Here is a 14,569-nt window from a genome sequence, read left to right on the forward strand (position 1 = left end):
GGTGGGGGATATAGTATCTTATACCCCCCCCCAATATTTGGTAGCATAGTTTTCGTGAGATTATTTATCCAAATCATATTTGGCGGTGGCTGAAACTTCCAACATGTGCTGCATGAGGTAAATGATACTTCGTGGTCGTTTCTGTGACCTGTGACCGTTTTACAAGTTGTCATTCATGATCATTATCATAATGTCTGTACATCTCTTTTGTATGAGTGTAAGTACGTACAATCATATATATGATCCACATCGATATGGGTTCACTGGGTTTCCATTTGGCCTGTTAGCCAAGGGGGGGGGGGGGGCGACCGCACCCCGACGCATATTGGGTGTATGACACCAACACTATATTTTATATTCATTATAGTATAACTGAAAATATGAGTTGGTTTTAGAGAGTTTGGTTTGTATTGACTTTTTTTCAATTTTAACAAGTTTCTTTTCATATTGTTCTCAAATTTTACTCTTGGTCAAGATGATATTGAAAAAATAGGTTTTTCAAAGAGGAAACGGTAACAAATAAACAAGCCATGAACAACAACGGTAACAAATAAAGGTAACAAATAAAGGAGTATAAATCCTTTAACTATTTTCTAAACAACAACAACATTATCACCCTAAACATAATTCAGATATGTCGTATGAATTTAACTCAATGATAATATTGATTTACTAAATGCATAACTCACTTAATTAGACTATAAACCCCATTAATTAACATTTAACCCTCCAAAATTACAAATAAGCCCAATAGAGTACATAAATATTCATGACATTGCTGGCTATGTAGCTATGTGCACATCTTACTTCGGAGGAGTATAAAGACCATTCACGATACAATATGTTTATCAATGTGATCATTAGTTGGAAAGATACAGACGATTTGTTCATAGCCAATTCAGTTCGTCATTAAAAGCGACCGTTCAAGACGTCGTCGTATGAAAAGCTGCCACCGTTAAAACGAAACAAATGTTTTCGTTGACATCATCATCGTAAGTTATTCCACCATCAACGCAAGTGTTCACATGGTCATCGTATAATATATACATAATCATCATCTGAAGTTTTTACACCCCTTTTAAATCATCAGACGACTCTACATCATCATCGTATGTTGTTACATCATCATCGTACAATAATACATTATCGTCGTATAGTAATACATCATCATCGTATATTTTTACATCGTCATTGTATAATAATACATCATCATCGTGCAATAATACATCATCATCGTATATTTTTAAATCATCATCGTACAATAATACATCATCATCGTATTATAATACATTATCATCGTATAATGATACATTATCATCGTATAATAATACATCAGCATCGTATATTTTTGCATAATCATCGTACAATAATACATCATCGTCGTACAATAATACATTATCATCGTATATTTCACATCATCATTGTATAATGTTGACGTTGATAAGTTACCCAAAAAAACAGACTGTCCTACCTCCTCCTTCCTCCATCGGTCCTCTCCCTTTGAGTTTCGCCTCCCTTCTTTCCCCTATAATAATCACCACCTCCCACCCTGACCATTCTTCATTTCCATTCGCCTTTGGTGGAAATCGCCTTTGGAATCGATATCATTTCCGGGACACTTCCAGAACATTAGCCACATTTTCACCAAATCATGATATACAGTTTTGCTTAGTGCTGATTCCTTTAGATTTGATCACGTGACTATATATTCATTGATTTTTTCCCCTCATAATGTCACATTAAATTGATCTTTTTATACAAGAACCCACTCCCGCCCCCCCCCCCCCACCCCCACAAAAAAATGGTACCTGAACTTTTTTCCATATAGTTTTCCTCCGTCAGGTTTCTCCGTGTCTGCCAAACAAATAAGTTATGGTTTAGACTGCACCTACATTCCTACATATATGATGGAGGTCAACTTTAGGATTCTAAATAATCCCATAGAAATCGCGTATCATTCAATACGGATGCTAGCTCGAGAACGTATGGTCGATAGAAATTTCGTAAAATCTCTCGAGTTGAGTTCAACATTGGTCCAGAGTTCGTTTTCTGTTGGTATTCATTCTTGATTTCTTGGCTGCATATTTCGTCAATTTTATTCACCGATAGCTTTCCTATAAGATATTGACCCAAAAAAGAAGAAGAAGGTAAAAACAATAACAACTATAGCGTTAAAAATAATAAAAGCGTATCGATTATTTACAACGTCAATGTATAATGAGTTGGAATATAGGTCAAATTTAACAATATGGAGCTCATACTTACTTATTTCTAGAAAATGATAAACTTCTGCTAAAATTCGATTACACTGCTGGTGCCATTCTTCCAGTTTAATAATATAGAGCTGTTCTCTAGGGTAGACTCTCAACCAGTCAAGTAGAGGTACAATATACAGGCTGACACGCACCCTCTGTTTAAAGAAAGGCACGAGTCCACAAATAAAGAAAATCAAACAATTATCGTATTTTTTTTTAAATCAAATATCGTTTGCATTGCATATATAAGTTTCTAACAATGTATGCTTTTACAACGTTGCCAGCCGATCTCTTTGCGTTTTGTATATATATATATATATATATATATATATATATATATATATATATATATATATATATATGTCCATATATATATGTCCATGTTTTTATAGGCAAGCCAAGCCGTAAATAAGAATCGAATGTGTAGCAAGTGGTATGACAGATATACAGTAAATCAATAAAGAATAACACACCAGAAAATTTCCACTTCACGACCGGTTTCGTACTTTTGGGACACATCAGGCGAAGGTAGGAATCGAACCCCGGATCTTCGTGTCACGAACCAAAGTCCGTACCACTCGACCACAGTGATTCTACTGGTGAGTTAAGGCGTATAAATTGGCTTTGAATAACTGTCATTAATGGCGTATTGCCCAAGTGTTATGATTGTACAGAGTGCACCCCTGGCGCATTGAATCTGACAATTTTACACAGAAAACCGGTCGTGAAGTGGAATTTTTCTGGTGTGTTATATTTTATTGAATTACTATATATATATATATATATATATATACATATATATATATATATATATAATGTCACATGTGACTTGTCATCCATAGTATATATTAAATAATAATAATAGTAACAAACACCGAGCAGTTCCGCTTGTATTACTTTTAATTTTTGAGGAATGACCCTTTGAATAATATGCGAGGCTCATTGATACGGTGACTGGACTACTTAGTCTAACGCACAGAGCATGACGTCAGTTCCTCAAATGAATGACAAACCTCGACCGGAAAGCGTTAGTGTTTCATAGTCTCGAATGGCACTGTTTATACAATGCGATACATATTTATAGATATATATAGCTGATATGAAACTGTTTTGGTTAAGAAATGATAAAACAACCGATTAACATTGACAAACTTTCTTTTCTTGTAGGACTATAGATATATCACATATCGAGATGAAAGTTCTGCTCAAAACTCTTTGCTTAAAGGTGTGTACACATCAATTTATCCATGATGATGAATGACTAAATTTTCACTCTGTAAGTGAGCCCGATCTGCAGAATTTTCTCTAACCAGCTAATTGGCTGAGGAAATCACTCTAAAAAGAGTGATTTACTGCAATTTTACAGGTCGATCTTTACCGATAGGTATTTATGTTGAGTGTAGACACATGAACGAATAGAACGATGTGAAGTACAGTTGTTAAAGATTTCCAATTCGGCGACCACTCTTTTATGAAAATCTTCCGGGGAAGTTTTCACCCCTGTCGGTTTTCCCGGTTTTCCCGGTCGGTTGAAATAAAGATAACCTGAATATAATCTGAAACGAAAAAAACAAATCTTGCTTTGATTTGCGCTAAATGACTGATGATTGTGGAGATATAGCCTATAGTTTCTGAAAAGTTGTGAATTGTACTTTTAAAGAAAAGTCACCTAAGATGGAAACGGTTGAAGAAATGGTTATTCAGCTCCACAGCTCTGGAACAGTCTCCCCTTACATCTGAAAACAAATCCAGCATGTGTCAACTTTCCAGAAAGAACTCAAAACGTTCTTATTCATGAATCCATTTGTTTAATAACTGTTGTGTCCATTTGGAGTACTTTGCTCCTGCAGCGCTTCTGAGCAGTTTTTTTAACTGGATAAAAGCGCTTGATAAATTCTTATATTATTATTATTACTAGTGACAGTATTTTATATGACATAACAAAGACTGACAAAAATACAGGAAAAATGATACACTTTGTGGTTCTTCTTTATGTAAACTAATACAACGTCCCATGGTGCTATCTCATATTATCTATCTATAGATAGCTCTGTGCTCTATGTCCAGTGGACAGAGCGGAATATATGTTGATACTAGTTGCTCCTAGTGGAACACTAGTAGTTGTAACTCGGAGTTTCACGCGTTATAGCGATCGTCAGACAACTATAGGAGGTTTGAAAGTTGAGCAGTATAACAGTAATATTATGTAACAGTAATAGCATGTTATTGTATAGTATGTTTTGTTATGTTATGTTATAGTAATAGTTAAGTATAGTATATATAGTAATAGTATGTTATACACTCCGAAGTATTGATACGATACTCACGAGTGCGTGTAGTATAACAGTTATAGTATGTAACAGTAACAGTATGTTATAGTTGTTATAGTATGGTATGGTATGTTTTGTTATGTTATGTTATAGTACAGTATAGTAATAGTTTAGTATATGTATATATAGTAATAATATGAGTAATAGTATGTTATTCACACTGAAATAATGAATACGCAATAGTTAATTGATAACGCATACGTGTAGTATAACTGTAATAGTATACGTTGTACACACTGAATTACTGAATACGCAATAGCTAATTGATCACGCATGCGCATACAACTACCGTGCTGTTGGATCTCTAAAAGATACAATAAGTTTTGCACTTGGTAGAAAGTGATGTATGAGGTCAGCTGCGACGTAAGGTGGTCCACTTTCATAATGCTGCGGATAAAAGGTTTCCCATCCTTTGTTATCCCAAAATGTTGAAGCCGATCCGTCTCCTGTGTAGAGAGTAAATTACAAACTCACATCTAAATATTCACATTTGCAGTTTTGACAACACCTAGTAGCCCTATAGTTAGAAAAACACTTAGGAGAATTTGTAGATGGGAAGTTCGTTTGAAACTATAAACGGTGGAATTTATATTCATCCCCGATCTGACATTTCCGAGATATCATAGTTTAAGTTTCTTACTTTTCTACAAAACTCTTCTGTGTTTACAAACCCTACCAAAGAAATTGTTTGATATGAGGGGAGGCCACTCCCTGCCACCCTTGCCACCATTCCCTGCCACAATCTTTGGTAAAAATGTGTACCCTCCTTAAATTGTTGATGCCCGCCCCTGTCCATGTATACTTCCTGGTGTCGAGGGTGCACACCGGTACTACTTTATTGCTTCCCATCGATCCCTGTTCACAATCTCGGAAACCTGCACACATTTCTTAAGATTCCTGTCAGTAGATTTTATCTTGAGTTCAGGTCCCTTGCTGACTCTAGAAACCTTTCACCAAAATCTTTAAAACCATCGATATTCCAGATGATTGAAAACTACCCTGGAATTATAGTTGTAAGCCTTGAGAATGGTAGAATTGGAAGAGGAAGTGAGCGTTGATCCTGAATGAGGTCAGTGGGGGGGGGGGGGGGTGCAGTGCTAAAATGTGACCTACTTTTGGTAAGCTATAGGTTGATTTGAGTACATACATAGAATGGAGGCAGGTAAGACAATAGTAAAAGTGCATTGATTGTGCTTTTGCAGGTTAGGACGTATTTACCAACAATAGCTGTCTCGGCTGACCCTGTAGCGGATTTTCGAGCTGCGATAATCCCTTTCATAATAAACTTGGACGAGTAGATCTGTAAATCTTGCATACCTGTGTAGAGAGGCAAACAAGAAACAGACCAAGAGCCTACTAACAACTTTAATCACATTATATCTATGAACAACCATTTAGCGGTTCGTATATATTTAGCGAGTTACAAACCGAATACAGAAACCTATTTTGTCCCACACATTTATATCATTTTAATGACTCATACTATTTTATAAGCAGAACCTGTGAGGGCTGTGTTGAATTTCATTTTTCCGCGGTGAGATATTGGTGGCTGACATATTTGAATAGTCAAGTACGATAGTTCCACCAGATTGTGACGGGAAGATCCAGCACCAAAACTAGACTTTAACTACAAAGGAAGCTGTGAAGCACTCGAGGTTTACCTTACGTCCTATTATAATAACCCTTAAAGTTTAAGGGCTGAATGAGCCTTACACGTCTTGGTCTCTTTACCACAGACACACTTTAGCAGTCAATCTTCCTTTTGGACTCTGGAGGGATGGTGAGGAAGAGAGAGTGAGTGCGAGGGAGAGAGAGGGCAGTGGCGGAGCGTCCATACAGTCAGGGGGGCGGATGCCCCCACCTGACGCCCTTTTTACCACTTTTTACTTATTCGCGAGTATGGACTTTTTTATTGCGCTCTCATCTTCCTATTGACATTTGTCACATTATATGCAAATTTGCAAGGCCCGAAAAGGGTCATTTCCGGCGATCTAGTGAGTATCTTTACTCAAAAATGTCTGTACGCTCCGCGCCAACCTATGGTGGCGCTCCGCTAAGATAGTGTCGAAAGCGCCCCTACAGACCATTCTCGCTCCCCTGACCAATACCCCTAGTTCCGCCACTGAGAGAGGGGTGGGGTGGAGGGGGGTGGGACGATGTCTGGAATGTTGAAGAGTCAAATGAGAAAAAACGTAACAGCTTATTGTCCGAAAATTCGAATTTGGGTGAACTAACATCAGGTAGGCCTATTTAATACTGTTTTGTGGAGATGGATTTGAAATCCGTTCTGTATGTTGTCACTTTTCTATATATACTAAGATAATCACCGGGCTGCGTTTTGTTTACTAAAGTAATATAAACATATTCCCTTCCGACAGCCCTCCTTAGTACCTTGTGACTACTGTGTTATATCGATTATAGAAATGAAGAGCAAGAGAGAGTTGAAATAACATGATAAAGGTATTTCGTAATATTAAACATACGTGTTGATTTGCTAGCTCGAGTCCACCAATGTATTTCTTTGACTTCGCCGAAAATGTCTGGATGGCCGTTTATCCGGGCAAAAATATCGGTGGTTCCACATTTGGGATTGCCGAGTAGAAAAAAATATGGTAGGCAAATCATTTCTGAATTTGTGCGTGCAGTCTGGTAACAAGGATTTTTATAATCTGGCATAAACTTTGGGACATGTTTGAAAATCTGTGGATAGAACAACAACAAAAAGAATATTTATTGTTGTTTTCAAATAGTTTGATAGTTGTAGACTTGACCAGATCAAGCCACCGTGAATATATATATTAATGGCTACTTGCCCAAGTCGTATGTTATACACAGAACAATGCTATGACTATAGACTAATTTCCTCTTTAGATCAGGAATAGAGGCTAGACTTGAGAAAGTCCCTCCACATACAGCATAAATACATGTTTCCAACTGGTATATCCTATCCACCATATGTTAGCCGATGACTAAGACTTAAGACTATAGCAGTTATAGATTTAACTTAAACCCATGCATCATGGTGGTTTATAGTTTGAGTAAGAAGAAGTGAATGTTTAGGATAGTACTGGAAGTACTGTAAGTGAGGAAAAAATACACGGAGGACAGATATATCATTCATTATGAGAGGTAATTCCTATTGAGTAGAAGATCTACTAGTGGAGAGAGGTAACTTAAGGTAAGTGAGGAAACATACATGGAGGACAGCTACCATTCATTATGAGAGGTAATTTATATTGAGTAGAAGACCTACTAGTGAGGCGAAATAACTTAAGGTAAGTGAGGAAAAATACACGGAAGACAGCTGTCACTCATTATGAGAGGTAATTCGTATTGAGTAGAAGACCTACTAGTGGAGAGAGGTAACTTAAGGTAAGTGAGGAAACATACATGGAGGACAGTTACCATTCATTATGAGAGGTAATTCATATTGAGTAGAAGACCTACTAGTGAGGCGAAATAACTTAAGGTAAGTGAGGAAAAATACACGGAGGACAGCTGTCACTCATTATGAGAGGTAATTCGTATAAGTTGAGTAGAAGACCTACTAGTGGAGAGAGGTAACTTAAGGTAAGTGAAGAAACATACACGGAGGACAGCTACCATTCATTATGAGAGGAAATTCGTATTGAGTAGAAGACCTACTAGTGGGGAGAGGTATCTTGTGGGAAATGAGGATAGTTAATGAAGGAGAGGTGCATTCAGGAGGGGAGATAATCCATATTGTGTAGAAGACGTGTTAATCTGGAGAGGTAACTCTGTCATATGAAGAGATGTACTGTACGTTCATGAAGATATGTATACGTCCAGGGACCGAGATAATTGAGATAAGAGAACTAATTAGGCAGCAGACACACTAGTGAGGAGAGATGACTCGATGCAGTGAGGAGAGATGAATCGATGCAGGGAGGAGAGATGACTCGATGCAGGTAAGAGAGATGACTCGATGCAGGGAGGAGAGATGACACGATGCAGTGAGGAGAGATGACTCGATGCAGGGAAGCGTGAGATGACTCGATGCATGGGAGGAGAGATGACTCGATGCAGTGAGGAGAGATGACTTGATGCAGGGAGGAGAAATGACTCGATGCAGGAAGGAGAGACTACTCGATGCAGTGAGGAGAGATGACTCGATGCAGGGAGGAGAGATGACTCGATGCAGTGAGGAGAGATGACTCGATGCAGTGAGGAGAGATGACTCGATGCAGGGAGGAGAGATGACTCGATGCAGGGAGGCGTGAGATGACTCGTTCAGGAAGGAGAGATGACTCGATGCAGTGAGGAGAGATGACTTGATGCAGGGAGGCGTGAGATAACTCGATGTAGGTAGGAGAGATGACTCGATGCACGGAGGAGAGATGACTCGATGCAGGGAGGCGCGGGATGACTGGATGCAGGGAGTAGAGATTACCCGATGCAGGGAGGAGAGATGACTTGATGCAGGGAGGAGAGATGACTCAATGCAGGGAAGGGTGAGATGACTCGATGCAGGGAGTAGAGATTACTCGATGCAGGGAGGAGAAATGACTCGATGCAGGGAGGGGAGATGACGATGCAGGGAGGAGAAATGACTCGAAGCAGGGAGGAGAGATTACTCGATGCAGGGAGGCGTGAGATGACTCGATGCAGGGAGGAGAGATGACTCGATGCAGGGAGGCGTGAGATGACTCGATGTAGGTAGGAGAGATGACTCGATTCAGTGAGGAGAGATGACTCGATGCAGGGAGTAGAGAGAGATTACTAGGCCCGTGTATCATACAAAGTGCCAACCAAGCCAAACACAGCTATAAAACGACCGAACCAAACATTATTCTTACAATTAATGTGTCAGCAATAGAAACATTAATTATCATCTATTTTTACTTACCAATGGACGGAGCTTTTTCAGACCGTGAGGTATCGGACGAGATGAGGATCTTTTCTTGATATCTGCAGGGTTACTGTAGTAACCTAGTGACAGTTGACGTAATGCAGATGATATCGTAGAATTAAGCTGCCAACCGCTTCTATTTAAAAGATTTTGGATAGATGTTGGCTGCTTTGTATTCAAATGCGATTCGTGTTCTACAGTCATAGTGTCTGTAGTGTAATTTGCACTTCTAATTTGATCTGTAACTTTGATCGGTAAGTATTTCATTGTTTGCACGGGTGTCCCGAATTGATCATACCTCACAGAGAGAATTGATATTCCAAAGCAACACAGTAGCAATGCTATCATCTGTGCAAACAAAATAAAGAAACAAGAAAAAATATAGATGATTCTTTTATAACTTGAACAAATCGAAACAAAACATACCTTTTAGTTTTAATCAATATTGTGACATCAGTTATAATTTTCGCAAAACATAAGAATATTAAAGAAGAAACTTACAAAATGGCAAGTGTTTATTTGACTATCTTCAAAGAAATTTTGGCCAATATCCCCATTCCATCCTTTACGCACAACTTGTCCATACTGACATTTCATTCATAAGTAACTTCATTCCTGTCGTACTAAATACCACATGTTACGTGTTTAAGTAAAGAATAATATATTACTCATTGAAAAATTACTATATAAATTTCACGATACATATGTGGAACCAGGGAGGGGGACCAGGATCGGGGCACTCCCTTTAAAATGATTTTGCCACCAGACAAATGACCTACAGAGATATCAAAACAAGGTGTAAAAACATAGTGGCAGAAATAGACACGTTTCGCGTTTATAATTTTAACCGATGTTTTCTTATGCACCGGTATATTACATTATAGTAATTTAAGACTCTACCGATATCCGTCCTACCCTGTCGCTAATTTCCCCCCTCGAGAACTAATGAGGGTAGTTTGCATAATTGTGCGTTCCGTATTTATCAGACCGCATAACAACCTCTGTCAGTCATATACCAACCGAATCTCGCTAGTATAGTAACACTAGAAATTTTGGTTACTATCGTCTAAAAATAATCTATATAATAATAATCATCTAAAAATAAATCGTCTAAAATGGTGCTATCTTTCCCATGTAGTAAAAGTACTGCTATAGTGTATACGACTTTGTGTGTGCCATTCGGAAGAAAGTCTGAAAACTTACGGGGAAGGAAGGGGGGGGGGGGGAACACCAGTCCACCCCTTCATCGGCTACGGCCCTATACATATTGTAATATCAAGCATTTACAAATACATATTATTACGCGTGGGTAGAAACATGCATTGGTATAACATATTTCCAGACTATTCGACCAAAAATGGAGTTGATATGTTTTCATTAAAGACAAAAATCAAGTTTCATATAGGACAGACAGTACTTTGACTAGAAAAGCCAATCGCTCTTGTTCAGAAAACCTCGTTCTTTGCTTAGTGTCGCAGTTGTTCAGTTGAGTCTAGTTGCAACCTGTCCTGTATAAAATTGGTAAATGAGGTGATTTCAAAATCTACTTACCCACATGGGTTTATACCACCTCTGTTGCAAGGTTAGGTGCCCAAAAAAACCAATAGAATCCATAGTTTTAGTAATATACGGTGATATTTACTGACCCGTTGTATAACCAACTATAGTATATACTGTTGGTTATAGCTTATGGACTTGCCTATCAGTGTGCAATGTCTTTGCTTTGTAACGGTCGGTTGCTGCAAGTGAAAAGAGTTTGGCCTGAATGGAAATTTCATAAAGAAATAATCAACGAATAAATTTTGAATGCAGACACAAAAGAATGAGCAAATGTAAGTTGACCCGTTGTATAACAAAAGAACACACAACCAATCATTGGAAGCCATCACCTTACACAGGTTAACACAAGTCACAAACGATTTTTCATTACAGCTGGGCATTGAGTTGGAAATCTAGCAATATATATATATATATATATATATATATATATATATATATATATATATATATACAATAATAAAAATATATGTATTTATATAGCGCTAATTTTGTACACAACATTCAAAAGCGCTTAACAAAGAAAAAGCCAACCAGTCGTGTCAATCAAAATAAGCAGGCTTAATCAGATACGTTTTTAACTTTATCTTGAAAGCATCCAGGGTCAAGGAGTCAATACACATCAATTCCATTAATATATATATATATATATATATATATATATATATAATATATATATATATATATATATATAATATATATATATATATATAAAATATATATATATATATATTTATATATATATATATATATATATATATATATATATATATATATATATATATATATATATATATATATATATATATATATATATATATATAAATATAGCGGAAGGCCCGTGGTTCGGATCCCGGTGGAGGCTGAAAGTTTTTACACTGTTCTTGATTTTCCAACTCATTACGATTTTCATTTATATAACTATTTTCATTTATATAACTATATATGCAAGAATTTCGTCAAGGCCACCGCTTCAGGTAGCCAAACCCGTTTATTGCTTACTAGCCGTAAAAATACGGGATTGCTAAGAAATTACGAGACAACAGCGACGAACCTGTAGAGGGTAGTATTGATATTATTTTTTAATCGGGTGGTGTGAAGGACAGAATTTACGAGGAATATACGAGCGAGCCCACCGTTAAGCCTGCTCATTTTGATTGACACGACTGGTTCGTATATATATATTATATATATATATATATATATATATATATATATATATATATATATATATATATATATATATATATATATATATATATATATATATATATATATAAAAGCTGCAAAATTCACTTCAAACGTTTAGATCTTTCTTCATTTCAAATAACAGGTCTCACAAGTTATTACACAGAGTTAACTAACCTCCAAGACCTGGTTGTGCACAAATATCAAATTTAAAAGCTGCAAAATTCACTTCAAACGTTTAGATCTATCTATATCTCGTAGCAGGCCTCACAAGTTATTACATAGAGTCAACTAACCTCCAAGACCTGGTTATTTACAAATATCATTTAAAAACTACAAGTACCGTTTCAAACCGCTATTATATCTATCTCTATCTCGAGTAGCAGGTCTCACAAGTTATTACATAGAGTCAACTAACTTCCGAGACCTGGGCAAAATAACGTAATACGGGAACCGTGAGCGCCGAGCACAGTTGCACCCGAAACCGAGTTCCGAGGGCACTCGAAATGGTCCGACCCGCTGTAGGGGTTAGTATTTAGTGGCTTCCAATGCTAGTTGTAGTACTAATCGACTAGTATGGAACGCCAAAAGGACTACAGGTGGCGTTGCTACCTTAAATAGGAGGTACGTGCTACTACCCTAAATAGGAGGTGCTAATACCTACATATGAGGTGCTATTACCCTAAATAGCAGGTGCTACTACTCTAAGCAGGAGGTGCATGCTACTACTCTAAACAGAAAGTGCTACTACTCTAAACAGAAGTTGCTACTTCTCTAAGCAGATGGTGTTACTACTCCAAAGTGACGATGCTGCTGTAAAAGCTGGTGCAACTACCCTAAAACGGAAGGTGCTAATACTTCAAATTTGAGTCGCTTATAATCCGTAACCAAGGCGTGTTTCCAAAACAATATTTACAGAGGGGTCATCATGAAAGTCAATCTCCGTGCCGAGTGTGGTTATTACACAAGCAAACCACATTCTTTTCAGACAATACCAACCAATAGCAAGAGGACAGTTCTATTACAAGAGTCTTTAGCTTTGAATACGTTTGGGCACGTTTTACTCTGTGACTCTTTGTTTTCAGGGTTTAAATATGTGAATGAGCCACTAATTTATTTTACTAGTATAAATTTATAAAATATCGGGATATAATTTCATCATAGAAGACTGTCATATTTAAAAGTGTTGTATTATGTCATTTAGTGTATCTACAAATGAACTGTCATCCTGTTTGAACAGGGAGCTCTCCAAGTAACAGCTCCAAAATTGGTTTGACCACGCCAAATTCATTACGTTCCTTTAAAGACAATCTACCCTTCACGATTGTATGGGGTAAAGTAGAATTGTAATCATGGTCAATCTTGCATCAAACTTCAAGAAACGTTATACCCAAGACCAGTCACCCGCATATGATAAGGTACGTGCATGGGGGAAAGTTCCAATCCCCCTCCCCGAATGATTTTGTTGGAGCATGAACCTTAAAGAATATACTGTAGGCGGATCAAAGGCTGTGACTATGGGTTTCCTGAAAGTAAATTTTTCTTTGGAGTGCTCCCCGGAAGAAAATAACACAATTAAACTTCAAATGGGCGATGCTGAAGTATGCTTAGCCTAGATAAATAAGTAAATAATTGGGTTTAAACGCACGGTTGTGTATTTTAATACTTTTGTAATATTTTATACCACCGGAATATCCAGTTGAGTTCATCTTCAACTGTTACATTAAAGTGGAATCCTATACAATGTAACGACTGATTACCAACAGTTACTTATATCTATAGAAGGTCGGTCACATTACTGATGGAATCAGGGAGTAAGGAGTGGGAGGAGGCGAGGAGGCGAGTAGGCGAGGAGGCGAGGAGGTGGACAGTTTGTATGGTGAAGATAGGTCTACTAAATTATCCACATATTGCGTTTCATTTTACCTCTCTTCCTTCCTCTCTTACTTCTATTTGTTACGAGTCTCGTAGGGGGCAATTTTGCCTTTTCTCAGGATAACGAAAGAAAAGTTCTGCCCCTTTTGTTGGTACTCTATCTATTTTATGGCATGGTCATTACACGAACGACTGAATGTTGTGTATATATGTTACCTGGGCATCTTCCACGAAGCATGGTCAAGTTCGTGGCGACTTTGACTGAACTGTGTAAATATTATTTAATAGACTTAACGTAAACAACCAAAAACAAAACTGTGTTTAACCTTGGCATAGCAGAACGTTCTTTCATATCCTATAGTATAAACAAATACCAGTGTACTTGAACAAACTGTGCCTAGGACACATGAACTGTTTATAAAATTTATGAGTGTCTTCGATTTCGAACACTTCAATTAAAAGAAAACAAAAAGTTGGTCCGTGGTACGTTCTGA

General features: G+C 37.4%; 1 protein-coding gene across 1 annotated transcript; it reads right to left on the reverse strand.

The window, feature by feature from the left end:
- Nucleotides 1-1,785: 1,785 nt before the first annotated feature.
- LOC139966371 (carbohydrate sulfotransferase 15-like) lies at nt 1,786-11,169 on the reverse strand. Its single transcript, XM_071969296.1, has 8 exons — nt 11,007-11,169; nt 9,453-9,803; nt 7,069-7,285; nt 5,804-5,902; nt 4,875-5,031; nt 3,634-3,811; nt 2,266-2,410; nt 1,786-2,114 (listed from the first exon to the last, which is right to left on the reverse strand). The coding sequence occupies exons 1-8, from the start codon at nt 11,067-11,069 to the stop codon at nt 1,921-1,923; spliced, it is 1,404 nt and encodes a 467-aa protein (XP_071825397.1). The 5' UTR covers nt 11,070-11,169; the 3' UTR covers nt 1,786-1,920.
- Between the last annotated feature and the right edge of the window lie 3,400 nt (nt 11,170-14,569).

Source organism: Apostichopus japonicus, chromosome 4, assembly GCF_037975245.1.
Source record: "Apostichopus japonicus isolate 1M-3 chromosome 4, ASM3797524v1, whole genome shotgun sequence".
Taxonomy (NCBI): domain Eukaryota; kingdom Metazoa; phylum Echinodermata; class Holothuroidea; order Aspidochirotida; family Stichopodidae; genus Apostichopus; species Apostichopus japonicus.